Here is a 19830-nt window from a genome sequence, read left to right as displayed (position 1 = left end):
ATCTTGCTTGGGACCCTCTGTGCTTCCTGTACATGGATATCTGTTTCCTTCTTTAAGTTTGGGAAGTTTTCAGCCATAATTTCTTCATATACATTTACTATCCCCTTCTTTCTCTCTTCTCCTTCTGGAACCCCTATTTTGCATAGGTTGGCATGTTTATATTATTCCATAGATCTTGTATGTTGCTTTCATTTTTTTTTTTTTTTCATTTGTCTTTCTGTCTGCTGTTCTGTTTGGGTGATTTCCATTAACTAGCTTTCAGATCACTTATTCATTCTTCTGTGTCATTTAGCCAGCTATTCATTGCTTGCAGATTGTTTTTTACCTCGGGAATTGAATTGTCTGTTTTTGGTTGGTTCATCTTTATAGTTTCTTATTCCTTGTTACAGTGAGCTGCATTTATATCGATAATCTTTCTTAATTCAGTTAGCATTTTTATTACCACCTTTTTGAACTCAAGGTCTAGTAGACTGATGAGCTCTGTTTCATTATTTGTTTTTTCAGGGGATTTCTCTTGTTTTTTAATTGGGAGTAGCTCCTCTGCCTTTTCATTTTACTTAACTTTCTCTGTCTCTATGAAGTTAGGAGAAACAGTTGCCTTCTGTGGTCTTGAAGGAATGTTTTTATGTGGGAGTGTCCCTCTGTAGACTGTGTATCCAATGTTTTTGGTGCAAGGGCTGGCTTTGGTATGGATGCTGGCCACATCTTTCCTCAGGGTATGCTGGCCATTATCTTCTTCAAAGAGGGTACGGTTGGTTTCATCAGAGTATCTAAAGCTTATGAAGGTGTGAGGTGTAATGTCCTCTCTGCTCTGTGGCTGTTGCCACTCTGTCAAGGGTGGGGTTTGCTGCCCAGTTGTTGGAGTAGAAGCCCTGAGGGTCAGGTTCAATCAAGCTCCATTGTCCTCGAGTGCATGCCCTGCCCCAAAGGTTGTGATTGCTGAAGCAAGTGAGGCTCATGTATTCCAGATTACCTGTGCATAGCCTGTGTAGGCAGCTGCAGCTCTGCTCAGAAGCAGCCCAAATTTACATCCCTTTCTCTGTTGTGTTCATCCCACATTTAGTGCAAGGCTGGGGTGTGGTGTGGGCTGGGGGTCAGGGCACTGTGGCTACAGAAACTCAGGTGGCTGCAAGAGATCTGGGCTGCCTCTGAGGCAGTCTTCTCCCATGACCTGTCTGTCCCAGATCTAGCACTACGCTGTGGTGTGGAGTGCGCAGAGACAGGGCGTTCTCACTGGGAGATGAACCACTGCATATTCCTGAACATACTGACAACAGCCACCACTGTCCTTCCCAGATCACACTTCAGGCCTCCCAGGCTGTCTACATAGCTAGATCAAGTCCTCTCCCAGGGCCTGTCTGCTTGAGGTTCAGCACTTTGCCATGGTGTATTCTTGTGGCACTGACCTGTGCAGGCCCTGACAGTGGCTGCAGCAGTCCTGCCTGCTGCCTCATGCATGTGCTGACAATGGCCGCCATCCCACCTAGATCACACACCAGGTCCCCCCTGGTCTGTCTCTATGTAGCAAGACTGAGTCTTTTCCCAGGGCTCAGTTGGCCATGCTGCAGTGTGGAGTGAACGAGGCTGGGGTGTTCTTCCAGTTCAGATGGGGAAGTGCATCAAAGTGGCAGCTATAAGTGCAAGACTTTCTCCACCATGACTGCTGGCAAGCCAACATGCACGCATTCCCTGGAATACAGTCTAGATTTCTCCAGCCCTTCTGTCTGTCCCAGTGTTTTTTTCCACAGGCAAGGGAGCCTGTCTCCTCCACACAGGATGCCAGGACTGGGATGCCCAGATTGTGCTTCAATCTGCTCACTCCTGAGGAAAGGGTCTGCCCATGTGGACCTTCTCTTTCTTTCAGATCCTTCCCAGGCATGCAGGTCCTGATCCAATGCCATTTTTTTCCATCCTACCTGGTTATGTGGTGATCTTTCCTGCAGCTTTGCTTGTTAGTTCTTCTGCCAGTTTCCAGTTAGTTTTCCGTGAGAATTGTTCCACATGTAGATGTATTTTTTATGTGTCTATGGAGGGGAGGGGAGCTCCACATCCTCCTACTCTGCCATCTTGATCCCACCTCCTGAATATTTTTAATATAACCTGATAAAAGATCTTTGATGCACGCCCACTATTTCCACTTTATAATATTTTTAGTCAACTTAAAGTTATTTATACTTTGCATTCAAAGATATGTAACTAAAGATTAGAATTTACTGAATTCACAGATGATGTAAGTATTCATAACACCTTGGGTTCTCAATACTTCCTAGAATATAACTTAAAACAGAAAGAATCATAGAAAATGTATAATAAAAAGTTTAGGCAACTGGGGTATTAACTGTAAAAGAACATGGGGAAACTTTCTATGGTGAGGGAAATGTTCTATACCTTGATTACAGTATTGATTACAAATATATATATACACACATATATATATATTTGTCAAAACTCATTCACCTTAAGGATGTGTACATTTTACTGTTTGTAATCATACCATCACACACACTGATACGTATATTCTTTTAAATTATAGGCAACTGGTCTTCAAAGGCTACTGAAAAGGCAAAAAAAAAGATACCTATTAGATACCATATAACAATTTAAATGAGGCAGTATAAGACCTAATCCATTGCTTGCCTCTTAACTCATCTCAGATTGTTTCATTACAGGAAAACTACAGGCGTACCTCATTTTATTGCACTTCACTTTATTGCAATTCAAAGATAATTGTGTTTTATATAAACTGAAGGTTTGTGGCAACTCTGTGTCAAGCAAGTCTATCAGTGCCATTTTCCCAACAACATTTACTCACTTCATGTCTCTGTGTCACACTTTGGTAATTCTCATAATATTTGAAACGTTTTCACTGTTATTATATTTGTTATGGTGATCTGTGATCAGCGATCTTTGATGTTATTATTCTAATTGTTTTGGGGTGCAATGAACTGTGCCCACATACGGCAGCAAACTTAATCAATAAATGTTGTGTGTATTCTAACTGCTCCACCAACCAGCTGTTCCCCTCTCTCCTTCTGTCTCCTTGCAACTCCATATTCCCTGAGACACAATATTGAAATTAGGCCAATTAATACCGTACAGTGACCTCTAAGTGTTCAAGTGACAGAGAGAATCACATGTCTCTCACTTTAAATCAAAAGCCAGAAATGATTAAGCTTAGTGAGGAATGCATGTGAAAAGCAAAGACAGGCCAAACACTAAGCACCTTGCACAAAACAGCCACATTATGAATGCACAGAAAAAGTTCTTGAAGGAAATGAAAAGTGCTACTCCAGTGAACACATGAATGATAAGAAAGTGAAACAGCCTTTTTGTTGATATTAAGAAAGTTTTAGTGATCTGGACAGAAGATCAAACAAGCCACAATAACTCCCTTAAGCCAAAGCCTAATCTAGAGCAAGGCCCTAACTCTCTTCAACTCTACAAAGGCTGAGAGAAGTGAGGAGGCTGCAGAATAAGAGTTTGAAGCTAGTAGAGTTGATTCATGAGGTTTAAGGAAAGAAGCCATCTCCATAACGTAAAAGTGCAAGGTGAAGCAGCAAGTGCCGACATACAGCAAGTTACCCAGATCTAGATAACTAATTAATAATGGTGGCTACACTGAACAACAGATTTTTAATGTAGACAAAACAGCTTTATACTGTAAGAAGATGCCATCTAGGACTTTCATGGCTAGAGAGGAGAAGTTAATGCCTGGCTTCAAAACTTCAAAGGACAGGCTGACTCTCTTAAGGGCTAATGCAGCTGGTAACTTAAGTAGAAGCCAATGCTCATTTACCATTCTGAAAACCCTAGGGTCCTTTAAAATGATGCTAAATCTACTCTACCTATGCTCTATAAATAGAATAACAAAGCCTGGATGACAGCACATCTGTTCACAACACAGTTGACTAAATATTTTAAGCCCACTGTTGAGACCTACCGCTCAGAAAAAAAAGATTCCTTTCGAAATATTACTGCTGGGCTTCCCTGGTGGCGCAGTGGTTGAGAGTCCGTCTGCCGATGCAGGGGACACGGGTTCATGCCCCGGTCTGGGAAGATCCCACATGCCACGGAGCAGCTAGGACCGTGAGCCATGGCTGCGGAGCCTGCGCATCCGGAGCCTGTGCTCCACAACAGGAGAGGCCAGAACAGTGAGAGGCCCATGTACCGCAAAAAAAAAAAAAAAAAAAAAAAAAAAAATTACTGCTCTTTGACAATGTACTTGTTAACCCAAGAGCTCTAATGGAGATGTACAATAAAATTAGTGTTGTTTTCATGTCTACTATCACAACATCCATTCTGCAGCACATAGATCAGAAGTCATTTCAATTGTCAAGTCTTACTATTTAAAATATATACTACATAAGGCTATAGCTGTCATAGATAGTGACTCCTCTGATGGATCTGGGCAAAGTAAATTGAAAACCTTCTGGAAAAGATTCACCATTCTGGATATCATTAAGAACATTCATGATTCATGTAAAGAGGTCAAAATATCAACATTAACAGGAATTCGGAAGTTGATTCTAACCCTCATGGATGACTTTTGTAAGGTTCAAGACTTCAGGGGAGGAAGTATCCACAGATGTGGTGGAAATAGCAAGAGAACTAGAATTACAGGTTGAAGATGTGACTGAACTGCTGCAGTATCATGAGAAAACTACCGGGATAAGGAGTTGCTTCTTATTCATAAGCAAAGAAAGTGGTTTCTTGAGATGGAATCTACTCCTGGTGAAGGTGCTATGAAGACTGTTGAAATGACAACAAAGGATTTAGAATACTACATAAACTTAGATGATAAAGCAGTGGCAGAGTATTTTTTTAATTAAGGTATGTACATTGTTTTTTTAGACATAACACTATTGCATGCTTAATAGATTACAGCATAGTGTAAATATAAATTTTACGTGCACTAGGAAACCAAAAAATTCATGTGACTTGCTTTATTATGATATCACTTTATTGCAATGGTCTGGAACTGAACCCACAATATCTCTGAGGTATGCTTATATAGTCCTAATTATGATAATTCATAATTCAATCTGTTCATCTATCTGATATACAATCTTAGCTCTAACTTGTCAAATTCCGTGAAACAAAGATATATAAAATGTCTATTTTACTGAAAAATCTCATCTTTAGAAGTTCCATAAAAGATGATTAAATTTGTAAGCTCTAATTATGGATTAGCTTTACTTAATTCACTAAATACATTAATGATTTTAAAGAAAAATTCTGCATCCCTTTAAAATAGTCTACACTACCTCCTAACAGATTATTCACCTACCCCCTAAAATGTAAGTTGAAATGAAAATAAATTTGAATTTAGTTGAGAATACACACTAACTAGAGAGACTAACTTAAAACCACTGACAAACTTTTTAGCTCATTATATTGGGGTAATGCTAGCAGTAACGTGTCAACATCCAAAAGAAAGACAGAGAGAGAGAGAATGCAAAGAACAGCACAGGTGGATTTTATGTACCAAGACTGTAAATAGCACTCATCACTTCCACCCTCATCTCTGTTGACAAGCCCAAGACATGAAAGGGGTACTGGGAAACGTATTCTTTGTCATTTGGCCACAACTCCAAGAAGGCAAAGGGAATACATAATTTTGGGGCAGATCTAGCCATCTCTATCTCTTATACTAGCATAGGAGAGGTCTATCAAAATCTTAATTCACAGGAGAACAACATATTTACAATGCAGGTTTACAAAACTAACCTTAAAAAAAAAAAACCAGAACATGCTTTAATGTGGAATACAGCAGTTCTAAAATTATGGTTAAAGATGAAAAGAACAAAAAACTATTTAATCAGCCACCTATAGAACAGTAAAAGGCCAAAAACTGCATTTCAGAAATGATATATCACTCTGGGAAAACTTTGTTTTTACAGGCGTTCCTTCGAAACTGTCAGGCAAACATTTTTATAAGCCAGCTTTTCTCATACACAGTCAGCTCATGATATATAGCATAAGTCAGAGACAGGCAAATAACGCAACAAACCTCCTCTTAGACCAACAGAAGGCAGAGTAAAAATTGTTTATTTCTTATAGGATTAAAAAAAAAAAAAAAAAGCCTACTTGCCTTATTTTTCATCTCCCTGGGAGATAAAAAGGTATAAGCAAGTACTTTGGAATCATACTTCAAAAAGTATGATTTTTGCTTGCTTTAAACAACAAAAACAACAAAGTGCTGTTTTAAAAGGGGGCCTAGCACATTTATCTTTACAAAGTTCTACTCCTAAAACCTGAGGTACATGCCAAAACAAGAAAAGCAATTTATCGTCAAAATGCTAAGACATTTTTGTTTCTGCATTAAAGGCTTTGTGCCTCTGGAGGTTAATTCACCTTTCACATTGGATGTCATGGCATTTTCTCCATGAATGAAAATAAAGACAATATGATTATTTTCTTTATTACTAAATTCCTGAGTGAACAACATGACTTGTGATCTAAAGAAATTTTAAATTTTAGTATAGCTTTTGAATCAACTAAAGATCATATTATCCAAAAAAAGTATTGACAATAACCTAAGAAAGCTATAATTATCAGCAATCCCACCATTTCTCTCAGGATTGAGGTTTACTATACCTATATTTTTAAAATGTATAGTAATGACATTTTTTATAATATCAAATAATATAAAAACAAAGATTCAAAGAAAATCTTTACAGTTTTCAAAATGTTATCTCTCCTCTGCTGCTCAAAAAGTACTAATACCATCTTCTTCACATAGCAGATGGGGAAATAAACATGTAAAACACATATGTACTTATTTAATAGTAGTGTTTTAAGACTTTGTGCCTATGACAGCTAATTACCAAATTAAGATTTTCAAAATCACTTTGATTCAATGTATGAGTTCTTTTATGATAAACCTTTCAAACACTGTACTAGAACTATGCCATCAGTGAAAAAAAGAAACAAAAAAAACCTCAACGTCCTAACTGATATCACTCAAATTAGTTTTAAATTTTCGTGAACTTTCAAAAGCAAACCCAACAAAAAAAGCAAAGGATGAAAATACCAACTTCCTAGGAAGCCTTCCTTGACACCCCCAGGCAGGCTTGCTTCTCCACTTAATTCCACTGGAATATCAGACTGGGTGATGGCCCCTTAACTACATTTCTTTTCATCATCATTTGTGAACTCTGTAAGGGTAGTGATCATGCACATTTATATTAGGCTCTTCAGTGCCTATCACAGGGCCTGGACCACGCTAAGTGCTTAATAAATGTCAACTAATTGAATGAATGAATACAGTTAATTAAAAGCTGAACAAAAGGTTGCAAGATGGAGGCAGCAAAGGGAAGAGAAAGAAGGGGGGAAAAGTACTAGAATGGAAATTAAAATGGTTACTTCCTGTATATGTCCATAGAGGGAAGCCATTTAGTACTCCTGTGCCTCAGTTTCTTCATTTAAAGAAGCTGAACAAGATTATCTCTAATATCGTTTCTAAAATTTTATTTTACAAATGAAATGGTCATCTTATGTATAAATATTCACATAGACTAAACACTCTCTTAATCAACCTTCACTGAACCAACTCACCAGATTAACAAGTTTTCCATCACCTCTGAAAAATGTATAGTCTGAGCAACGGTTTTTAAACTTTAGTGGACCTCAAATTGCCTAGAGGGTTTGTTAAAACACAGATTGCTGGGCCCCACCCCCTGAGTTTCTGATTCAGTATGTCTGGGATAAGACCCAAGAATTTACAATTCTAACAAATTCCAAGTAATGCTGATGCTGTTGGTCCAGAAATCACACTTTTGAGAAACATGGCCTTATAGTAAATGCCCATTCAACTCCATTCCTATCATTTGAGCTGTTTGATTATCAAAGGTCAGTTTCCCAAACCTGTATATTCCAGTTGAAATTGTTTATTATAGTTACATTAGCTGTTTAAATATCAGGTAAATATATAGAGAGTCATTTTCAAATTACCTTTGAATTAGGTGTGAGATTTCTGTAAAACACTAAGAAATTTTCATAAAAATCTAGGATTTTGCATTCTTTCCCAATTCAACTTCTTAGTCCAATTAAAAATTAAAAGTGAAAACAGTGGTGATAGAATTATTGGTGTTGAAAAAATCATGGGCACAAACAGACATGAGGAAACTTTTGGAGAGATATATGATTTTGATTGTGGTAGTGCAGTGATCATTTCTTGGGTGCAAATATACGTAAAACTTATCAAATTGTACACTATAAATTTACACAGTTATTGTATGTCAATTATACCTTAATAAAATATGTAAACAACACACAAACTTACACACATACACACACCCAACAAAAATTTAATAAGACTGACAAAACCAAATTTTGTGAGGTTATTGAGTAACCATAACTCTGATACATTGTTGATAGGAGTGAAAGAAAAGTGTTTCCAAAGTGTCAGTTTCATACAAAACTAAACACACATCACCTTATGACCAAGTAATTCCATTCCTAATTATTTACCCAAGAGAAAGGGATACACAAGAGACTGTTCAAGAAAGTTCTTAACAGTTTTATTTCTAACAGCTAAAAAATGGATATAGCTCAGGTGTCCATCAGCAGGAGAATGGATAAACAGAATGCAGCATCCATACAACTCAGCAATACTACTCAGCAGTAACAAGAAACAAACTACCCATGCACTCAATAACAAGATGAATCACAAAATATTATCTAAGTAAAAGAAGCCTTATATAAGAATACATCTGTATGATCCCATTTATATGAAAAGGCAAAACTAATCTATGATATAAAAAAGCAAAACAATGATGTCTCTTGGGGGTGGCAGGAAGGAACGTGAAGACATCTTCTGGAGTTATAACGCTCTATATCCTGAAAGAGCTTACACAGTTTAGCCGGATTACACAGAGACATGTATTTGTCAAAACTCATGGAATTGTGGGTACATTTAAGATTTCTGCATTTCATTGTAAATCTTACTTCAAAATGAAAAAAAGAATTATAATTAAATATTGAACCTTGGTAATGATATGCATGCTCAAGTGTTTGGGGATAAAACATACTAATGTATGCCACTTTAAAACTCAACAAAAGATGGTGGGATGGATGGATATGTGAATAAGCCATATATAATGAAATGTTAACAGAATCTAGGTGGTAGGTATGTGGGTATTCATTGTACAATTGTTCCAGCTCTTCTATGTGTTTGAAAAGCTTCATAACAAGATGTTGAGAAAAAATCAGTTTGTAAGGTAGTAGGGATTCCATTTTTTGCATATCTATGTATGTCTGTGTGTTCATCGACATGCACGTATGAAGCATATGCATGTATATATTTATGTATGTTGTATATGCAACTATTCCCTCTCAATTCACTTTAAACATACTCAACTTCCCCTATCCCCAAATGGTACAAAACAAACAAAAAAGAAATCCCATCCTCCTTCAGCTACTACTAGGTCATATAAAGAGATGAGCATACTTCTGGTGTCCATGTCTTCACCTACTCCATTCTGGCTTGTGCCCCCAATTCTCCAGCAAAATGGCTCTTACTCAAAGATTTCAATGATTTCCAAGTCAGTAGATCAAATGGATATTTTGAAATCCTCATCCCTTGAAGAATGTAAAATATTAAATTTACCCACTTTTCAATTCGGAATGAGGGAAGCAAACTTTTTTGGTATGTAAAACAAGCATTTTTAAAAAGAAGAGCTCAATTTCATACTACGGCCAAGTTAGAATATACGAGGGGAAAACTTAAGGGATGAGATCAGAAAAAAGGAAAACAAAATGAAGAAGTTACTACTATAGTTCAAAGAGTAATTGCCAATGGTCTATTTTCATAGAACATTTTCACCTAATTCTACTACATTTTGAAATTCTAGTGAACTCATTAACTATTGTTCACATTTCTTCAACTGGGTTAGTCATCCTATCTACAGAAGCTCTATCTTAAATGGATCTCCCCAAACTGCCTATTTATGTAGAAATTATTTTTCTGAGTTACAAGAATAATAACCAGAGAACTAGGTCCTCAAGGATCAGATAAATCCAGCTATGTATCAAAATTAGTACAAAAATTATTTCCTAATCTTGAGAAGGTAAGCCCTCAAAGATATTCATAGCAGCACTGTCATAGCATATAATACAACTCAAAGCCTTCCAATGATTTCAGGATGTCAGATAATATAAAACTGTGCAGTAAAATCACTTTTTAAATAATCTTATAAAATGTAAAATAAAGGGAATTTCTTTGTGACATGAGCTTCCAAGATGAAAGCTTAATATGAGCCTAAAATGTGCAGAAGAATTTGAATTGTATTTAGTAGGTTGAGGGTAGGGTTGCCCAAATTGCAGGTCACTTTTTGTAGCACCCTCATGTTTCTGATTTTGAAGATGAATAGGCATTGACTAGTCAAAGACATGTGGGAAAGAACATTCTAGCATGGGCAAAAACAGTAAAAAAGTATATGTAAAGACAGTCACAGAAGGGCTTTATTATTTATTCCCTTTAATATTCATCTGCATATCTTGGTCACAAATGGTAGTTTCCAAAAGGCTCCTATCTTTATTCTTGGAACCTGTTCTCCTGAGAAAGTAAATTCGTTTATTCCACAAGCAATTATTTAACACCTTCAATGTGCAAGCCTAGAACTATGTGCATTGCCCGAGATTAAAGGAAAATAGATTATGGCTAATAGAAACACACTATGATTACTGAGAGACTTAATTTTACCCTAGCTTTTTACACCAGAGCTTTATACATAGCTATTATTTGGCTATTTTCAAATGTTAAACTTAATTTTTCACTTACCTTTGAACTCCACTAACAATGGAGGTGTCTTAAAGAATAAAGTAGCTTAAATTCAATTGTAAAGATGGAAACACAGAAGGACTTAATCACACTAGACAAACATTCCTGAAAATCCAGAGTGATTGCTTAGTATAAAGTCTAGGTTCAGAACTCTAATCTTTTTGGATTATAAACCTTCGTGGTACACAGCTTCTGAGAAGGCTCCCAATAATCCCCACCTCTTGGTATCCACGACTTTATTTAATGTCTCCCCTTCAGCCCAGTATGGGCTGAACCTCACAACCTGCTTCTAATGATGTGAATATGGCAAAAATGAAGGCGGTCTCTTCTGTGATTAGGTTACAAAAGACCATGACTTCTGTCTCACTAGTAGTGCTCTCTCTTGTCCAATCACTTGTTCTCCCTGTTGAAGCATGCTTCCACACTGTGAGAAGCACCATGAAGAGGTCCATGTGGTAAGGAACCAAGGAAGGGCTTTGCCAATAGCTCACAAGAAACAGAGGCCTCAGTCTAAGAACCCACAAGGAACTGAATCCTGCAACAACCACACAAGCTGGGAACTGAATCTTCCCTAGTCCAACCTTGAAATAACTGCAGCCTTATGAAAGGCAGAGCCAGAAGACCCAGCTAAATGGTACCCAGATTCCTGACTCACAGAAACTTTAATATGATAAATGTGTATTGTTTTAAGATGCTACATTTTGGAATAATCTGTTATACAGCAATAGATAACTAACATAGAGCCTATCTGCAGAAAAGTATATACATATACAAATTCTGGCACACATTTTAGAGAAATAGGAGGCCTCTCTGAAGTCCACCAATAGAACTCCTAGTGGCCCAGAGATCCCAGGCTAAGAAATTTATGCTATGATAAACTCCAACAATATGCACAAAAGGCCTGCAGAAGTCAATTTAACCATGCTATGTAGCTTAACAAATGTCAGAATGCTTTCCTTCCATAAGGTATTACTAAGAAAGTTAAGTTACTCTAAATATAATTGATATCTTAGTACTAGTATTACCAAAGGTAAAAACAAGTCAAGTTATACTATAACATCGTTTTAAATAATGTACTTCATAGGTACTAAATGAATATTGAGGATAAAATAATGACTAAACACCATCTCCTTAAGTACTGTGTGAGACAAACACACACACACACACACACACACACACACGAAACAATTATAAGGTCTGCGATACAAACAGAAATTACCATATGGTATCCATTCATGTATGTAATATATATGATATAATATGTATGACTTTATTGAAGTAATTAAAATAAATACCTGTACTGTTTTTCCAAGTCCCATGTCATCACCAAGAATACACCCTCTTCCTTGGATGAAGTGTTCATAGAGAAACAGGGCTCCTTCCCTTTGGTAGTCTCTCAAATACCTATTAATAGTATAAGGAATAGAGTCTCCATTTTCAGATAATTGAAAAGCAACAGCAGATGATGGAAATTTTCTGTCTGGAAAATAAGGTTTTTCCAAATCTTCATCATCAAATATAAAATTCCTGGAGCAATCTTTAACAGATTTCACTTCTTGAAGTCTTTTAAGAGGTACTTTCCTTTCTTGAAAATCTGAATATAAGATGACTGCAAATGACTTCCCATTTTCATCCACTGTGATAGATTTTATGCTTGCTTCACAAAGTTTTTCATTATCTGGAAAAGGGGCGAGACATCTTTCTCCTGGATGCCATATAACTATAATAATAAAAGAGAAAATAAACTTGCCAAATCTAACTTATAAAGTAACACCTCATTTATCCACTGCTATGAGAAAAAAGTGTTCCTCACATAAATACCCTTTCCAAAATCTGAAACAAGATAAATTATACTTATAACATGTATAAATATTTTCCTAAAGTATATTTTCCTCAAGTACATTATCATAATAAAGGGTACATAATTTATTTCCAGTTTTTCTCACCTTGGCTGTGTGTCATAATCTTCCCATATATGCTTCATCTATTGATTCTGATTCAGTGGATATGGGCCATGGGCATCTGGTTTTATTATTGTGTTTGGTTTGTTACTGCTGAATTCAAAAGGTGACTCTGATGCACAGCCAGGATTGAGAACCACTTATTTCAATATTCATGATGACTCATGAACATTAGGTATAACGTTCATGATATGGTAGAGTAACACTGAATAGGACCTGGTAACAGGTAAGCTAAAATCCTCTGAACAGCAATATTTTTGTGATTCTTCTGTCTGCTTTTTTAGTTACTCCATCTCCTTTATCTGTAGACAGCTGTTTCTTCTCACGGTCAATACTGCTGCTTCTAAAATGTTGCTTGAATCTGTATACAACTAATCAAGGGAATCTCCAACTCAACTAGAGTGATATGTACCAGCTTTGTCACAGCTTTTTCCCTTCTAGGTTTGGAAGAGCCAAGGTTCTTAAAAAAGAGATGAATTCTAAGATCTCTTTCTGCTAAGATCCTATTATTCTTTGAAGAGTCTGACTTGTCTCTATGTACAAATTTATTTTGTGCTTAACTGTAGAGCTATTTTATTTTCTATTCAGAAAATATAGCGCTGTGAATGAGGAAGGGGGCCTCTACAGAGTATACTGTTGGTACAATTAAAAGGTACCAAAAGAGGAAATTAAGTAAAAATAATTTCCCAAATGGAATTTCTTATAGTAAGAATCCCAGAGGAATTGTATACCTACAATTGTAAGGATACTAGGAATTATTTTTCTCACATATTTCTCATTGAGATCATATATCATTGGTAGTTTCCCAGGAACTTCCTATTGATGCTGAATTAGGCTTTTATAACATTCATGATTATAACTAGTATATCTATATTCTCTTCAGCAAGAAGAGCTCATTATACTATTCCTCATCAGTTGTTCCTCAAAAGTAAAACCATTATTCTAATTTTGATAAGGTTGTTTTTATATAACAATCAGCAAAAAAAATCTGTTCTCCCACTCTAACCTTTGCATCCAAACTGTTTGAGAATTGTTACATTATTCTAAAAGACAAGAGTTTTAATGTGAAAATAAAACATTTATTCACTATACAGGGATAAAATATAGGTTGATGGGCCCTATTTTCATAACAGTACTGTTTGAGCCTTAAAACCTACATTAAGCCTTGCAACAATTCTTAATACATTATTTGTTTCACATGCTTTGTCTACCTATCCAGCAAACGCCTTCTAATTTTTAAAGACTTAATTCATTAATTTATTTATTATTCAACATATATGATTTAACACCAATTATTTGCTAGAACTGTACCACACAGTTAAAATGAAGAAAACCAATGTCAAAAATGATAGTGATTAAACCTTGCTTAGAACTAGTCTTTTCAAATCTCATTAAAAGGCCATCATTGGGCTTCCCTGGTGGCGCAGTGGTTGAGAGTCCGCCTGCCGATACGAGGGACGCGGGTTCGTGCCCCGGTCCGGGAAGATCCCACATGCCGCGGAGTGGCTGGGCCCGTGAGTCATGGCCGCTGAGCCTGCGCATCCGGAGCCTGTGCTCCGCAACGGGAGAGACCACAACAGCGAGAGGCCCGCGTACAGCAAAAAAAAAAAAAAGGCCATCATTGTCTAACCAACTTTTCAAGGTAGAAAACCTTTAGTCAGCCCTTATTCCTCTTTTTATATTAGTCCCTACATCCTCTCCATCAGAATGTCCTGCTGGCTCTACCTAAAAAAGAAAAATAAACGGCATCACTTTCCTCCATGCCACCATCACTTTAAAACAACTGTTGGTAAACTTTTTCTGTAGAGTCAGATTTTAGCTACTTGTTATTTTACATCTTGCAGGCTATACTGTCTCTTGCCCTTGTAACACAAAAGTAGCCACAGACACATAAACAAATGGGTATGACTGTGCTCCAGTAAAACTTTATCTACAAAAAAACAAGTGTCAGGCTGAATTCGGCCTTGACTGTAATTTGCCAAACTTGGCTTTCTCCTAAATTACTGCCACAGACTCCATTCTCTATTCTCCATTCTCTAACCATTCTCTCTGCTGACACTATTTCCCTCTACAATCCATTTTCCACATAGCAGCAATAGTGACTATTTAAGAATATAAATTATTAGGAAATCTTTAATTTAAAATCTTTTAATAATGACCCACTGTACAAAGAATGAAGTCCAAGCTCCTTACTATGGCCTATAAGACTGTATGATCTTCCCCTACTTACCTCTCCAACTTAATCTATCAATTTTTCCCTTGACTCAAGCATATTAAGCAGGTTTTTTCTCAGGTGTTTTTATGTCATCGCCTCAGAGATTTTATCTCAGACCACCTTATTTAAAGTAGGGAACCCCACTATTCTGTACTATTTTATTGCCTCTATAGCACATATCACAATGTTTAATTATCATGTTTACTTTTTTTATCTGCCTCTCTCACTAGAGAATAATATCTTTTCCAAGAAAATGTCTGTATTCTTCAAAATTTTATCCCCAGGACCAGCACACAGTAGGCATTCAATAAATGAGCTGAATTTATTAACAAAACCACATCCTTGATCTCATAGAACCTTGACATCTAATGAGAAAGACAAATACTCAAAAGTTCACACACATGAACTTGCTATAAGTGCTTTGGCAGAACAGAGTGCTGTAAGAAAGAGGTACTGAGGAAACAGTTTAAAAAGTAAGGAGATCTAGGGGCTTCCCTGGTGGCACAGTGGTTGAGAGTCCGCCTGCCGATGCAGGGGACACGGGTTTGTGCCCCGGTCCGGGAAGATCCCACATGCCGCGGAGCAGCTGGGCACGTGAGCCATGGCCGCTGAGCCTGTGTGTCCAGAGGCTATGCTCCGCAATGGGAGAGGCCACGGCAGTGAGAGGCCCACGTACCGCAAAAAATTAATTAATTAATTGATTAATTAAATAAAGTAAGGAAATCTAAGAAGAGAATGTCAGTCAGAGGGCACATACAGCATGTGCAAAATCCTCATGGGCTTCACACAACAACTTACAGAAGTCTATTTGGTTCCTGAGTTTGGGTAATTTCTAAAACTAAATATTAATAGATTGAGTTAAGTTTGAGCACGGCGGTTATCTCTCAGTATTCAAACTCCAGAACAAATAGCTTAAACTAGGATGATTTCCTTTTGGACTGAATAGGGGTAAGGCTCCTTTTGATCTGGTCCCTGAGTTCCTCTTTAACTTCATTTCCTCCCTCTCTCCTGATTTCATTCCAAACTGGCCTCCTTGCTATTCTTCAATCATGGTAAGCATACTCCCACCTTAGTCCCCTGAGATTTCTGTTGCTTCTGCCAACGCTCCTCCTAAATACAAAAGTGACTGATTCTTTCACTTCATTCAGGGTTCTGTTCAAATGGCATCTCCTCAGAGGTATCTTCTCTGACCACCCAATCTAACATAGCACTCCCCGCCACTCTCTCTTCCTTCACCCTGCTTGATACCATTTTCAGAGAAAAATATGAACTGTCTGTTATTGTTTATCTCAACTTAAATATAAGTTCCCCAGAGCAGGGACTTGTGTTCACTGCCATATTCTGGGCACCTAGGACAATGTTTGAAACTCAAATACTTGTCAAATTAACAAATATTTACATATAGCTAACATTTTGAGGGCATATGTGTGCCAGGCATGCAATTTAGATGTAGCAGTTCATTTAAACCTCACAGCAACCTTTCATGTAAGTAATATTATTAGTTCCATTTTACAAATGGTGAAACAGATAAAGGTTAACCATGGTCACACAGCTAGAAAGTGGCAGAGCCTGGATTTGAACCAAGCTATCTGAACTTGTAACTACAATGCTGCACCAGTTCACATGTGAATGAACAATTCCTTGGAACTGAGTAGCCCTGCCCCTTTTAAATGAGGTATGAGCATTCCAGTTACTATAATCTCCACTCAGCAGCTTCATCCATTTATTTCACCTGCCAGGTTTCTACAGGTATTTATATTTGTGGTCCCTGAGTTATAGTGTCATCAATTCCTAGCTGTCAGAGCTGAGGCTTGTTACTTAAACGTCTCTGAACTTTAGTTCTGAATCCCTCGTCTATTTAATGAGATCAATATCTTCCTCAAAGGAAAACATGTACATAAACAATTAGCATATTTCTGGGCACAGAACAAGCACTCAATATCTGGTAGCTTTTGTTATGTCACTATTAATAATGAAAGCTATTAATTTAGGGTCAAGAAGCCATCCCAGATGACTTATGGCAGATAACCATACCCTCCTTAAACCCTCTCTTGGTGACCCATTAAAGGTGATCCTGACTCAGTACATCATATATTAAGCTCTTTGTGTAATAAACTGAACGAAATATCTCAACCTTTATTCACCTACTTAATAACAAATCTACCATTCACTAAGAACTGAGGCATACAAGAACAGAGAATAAAAATACCAAACATTTACTTAGGGTTGCTTTGCTTAACACCATCTCATTTAATAATCACAAGAACTCACTCAGCAAAGATCGCAGTTTTACAGACGAGGAAACCACCCAAAGTTGCTCAGCAAATGACTGTCAGAGCAGAGCCAGCACTAGACCCCAGGGCAGTCTGACTTCAGAGTGCAGGTTCTTAACTCTGAATCACAAAGAACTGTCCCTGCCCTAGAGGTGGTTCACAATCTCCAGCTGTCACTCACAGTAGCCACAGGGTAAAACCGCAACCCCAAGGGAACTGGCAGGAAAAGGTCCAACCCTACGCAGTAAAGACAGCTGTCTGGGGAGAGAGGGGAGCTCGAAGCTTATACCTTTGCTGTTGGTTTCCGCGCGGGGCTTCGGGACAGAGAGATCCATCTGGCCAGGGGGAAGGGCCTGGCAGCCTGGTTGCATTTAACACCTGACAGGCGGCGGAGGACCGCCAGGAGGAGGCTGGCGGGCGGACGGCGGCCAACTCCACCTGCCGCCGCCCTCTGTACATCGCCCCCCGCCCCCGAAGCCCGACGTCACGGGACGAGAGGGAGCAGAGGTGGAGCCTGACGGGGTCCAGGGAGAAGGGCCGGTGGCGTTCGAGACAGCGGCAGAGCCGGAGGGCGCTGTGGAAGCTGGCAAGGCGGCGCTGACCTAATCGTCTGGGGCTCCGCCGCCGGGGGAGGACAACAAGCAGGCAGGTCAACCCCCTAACCTCCCTCTCAGTAATAGGCCTCCCTCTGGGACCCACCACAACTTCCAGCCCTGACTCGGAAAATCCCGCGAGAACTGGCTCCCGAGCTGTTTTCGGTATCTCACGAGAACAAAATATTGGTTGACATGGGCGGAGCGATCTTCCGGCCGTCTTTCCTCTAGGAACCCGGTAACACAAAGAACCGCGATAGTTGCAAGTATCGCGAAGTTTCATATCGCCTGCTAGCCTGCTGCGGCTCTTGTGGTTTCCGAGAGAGGCAGAAAGATGCTCGTGGGCGTGGACATGCAGTGGGTCTTTTAAGGACCGGTAAGGAGGGTGACGGCCTGGCAGGAGACTGTCGTCCCCGCGATCGTATCTTGTGGCTTATATTAGGCGCTTGGTTCCTTCGTCGAGTTGCCGGACGCTCAGGGACTTTAGGAGGCGAGCGGTTCCCGCTTGGAGTGCCGCCTCAGCCGTGTGGACACCGACGACTCAGGACACCCAGAGGAGTCATATTTTCTTAGGTCATATACTAAAATGTAGTAAGTTATAAATAACTTCCCTGAGTACAAAACCTGAAACACATGCCCTAAGTAGAAGGCAAAGGTAAAGATACTATGAAAACTTGAAAGTGTTTTTCCGTGTACCATCCCAAGTTACCAGTGGTTTGTATAACACATTATGGGTAAACACTAAGCAAACCATCAGGCTGTTTTGGTAAGCATCTTCAGGGCAGCATACCACTCAGGAATTAATGAATACTGCTCATCTAATACTTTTCCAGACGTTGTATGTAGATTAATCCAAAAATGCTTCCCCACAAGTTAAAATGTTTTTTGTATGCTGTAGGATATTTCATTGAAGTAGATTAGCCCGCATGGGCCTGTATTAGTTTCCTATGGCTGCTGTAACAAATTACCAAAAACTTAATGGCTTAAAACAGCATAAAAGTGTTATAGTTCTGTAAGTCAGAAGCCCTACATTGGTCTCATTAGGCTAAAGTCAAAGTATCAGCTGGGTTGCCTTCTTTTCCGGAGGCTCTGCAGAGTATGTTTCCTCGCCTTTTCCAGCTTCTAGAGGCTATACACATTGCTTGGCTCATGGACACCCTTCTGTCTTCAAAGCCAGCAGTGTTGCATCCCTCTGACCTTTCCATAGTCACATCTCCCTTTAATTGCAGCAGGGAAAGACTATTTGATTTTAAGGGCTCACATAAGATTGGGTCCACCAATAATCCAGGATAATCCTCCCATATCAAGGTCTATACCCTTTTTCACATCAACAAAGTCCCTTTGCCATATAAAGTAACATATTCATGGGTTCCAAGGATTAGGATGTGAATATCTTTGGTGGATCATTATTCTGCCTACCACAGGGTCTTAATGAGAAAAACTATATGGCTATTTGCTCTGTAAATAGGTATCCATTCTTTGACAGATACTAAAAATGAGCGTGTTTTCGTAAAATGCTTCATCTAGAATAGCACTTGTTTCTGTTTACCAGCAGGTAAAAATTTTGTATGGAAGAGAAACATCTAGTTCATCCATTATATTGGTCCTCACACATGGTTAAGAGGTTAAGTCATTTAACCCCACTGCTTCAGTGTCCTCACCCATGACATTAATAATAGCGTTATTGTAAAAATTAAATGAAATAAATAAAACACCTAAAACAATACGTAGTCACAGTAAGGATTTAGTATTGCAATATACTATTGTTATCAATAGAATGCATCCACTTGAAAGTTGAATTCTGCATAGCCATTTCTTCAATTTAATATTTTGGCTAATAGTTGATAGTACATTATTAATTAGATTAGAATTTTAGACTAGATTCTTACTTAAACACCATGGATTATAAGGCATATTTTCTAGGTGCAGCTGAAAAAAACTCATTGTAATTGTTACTCTTGATTTTAACATGCATCTTGATATTGGAAATTCTAAAATGTAGGGA

General features: G+C 38.3%; 1 protein-coding gene across 2 annotated transcripts in view; it reads right to left on the bottom strand.

Moving 5' to 3' along the window:
• The window catches only part of ERCC6L2 (ERCC excision repair 6 like 2), a 140067-nt gene extending 122459 nt beyond the window's left edge, over positions 1-17608 (bottom strand). The window contains exons 1-2 of one of the 2 annotated variants that reach the window (XM_007448290.1): positions 17522-17608; positions 12079-12503 (exon numbers count right to left, since the gene is read on the bottom strand). In XM_007448290.1, coding sequence (XP_007448352.1) covers positions 12079-12503; positions 17522-17603 — 507 coding nt within the window. In that variant the 5' untranslated portion in view covers positions 17604-17608. The remainder of the gene's footprint in view (positions 1-12078; positions 12504-17521) is intronic. The other variant, XM_007448291.1, reaches the window with a different exon arrangement.
• Positions 17609-19830: the final 2222 nt, after the last annotated feature.

Source organism: Lipotes vexillifer, unplaced genomic scaffold, assembly GCF_000442215.2.
Source record: "Lipotes vexillifer unplaced genomic scaffold, Lipotes_vexillifer_v1.1 scaffold252, whole genome shotgun sequence".
NCBI classification, from domain to species: Eukaryota; Metazoa; Chordata; class Mammalia; order Artiodactyla; family Lipotidae; genus Lipotes; species Lipotes vexillifer.
The sequence above is the reverse complement of the archived record's forward strand: the minus strand, read 5'-3'. Positions and strand labels throughout refer to the sequence as shown.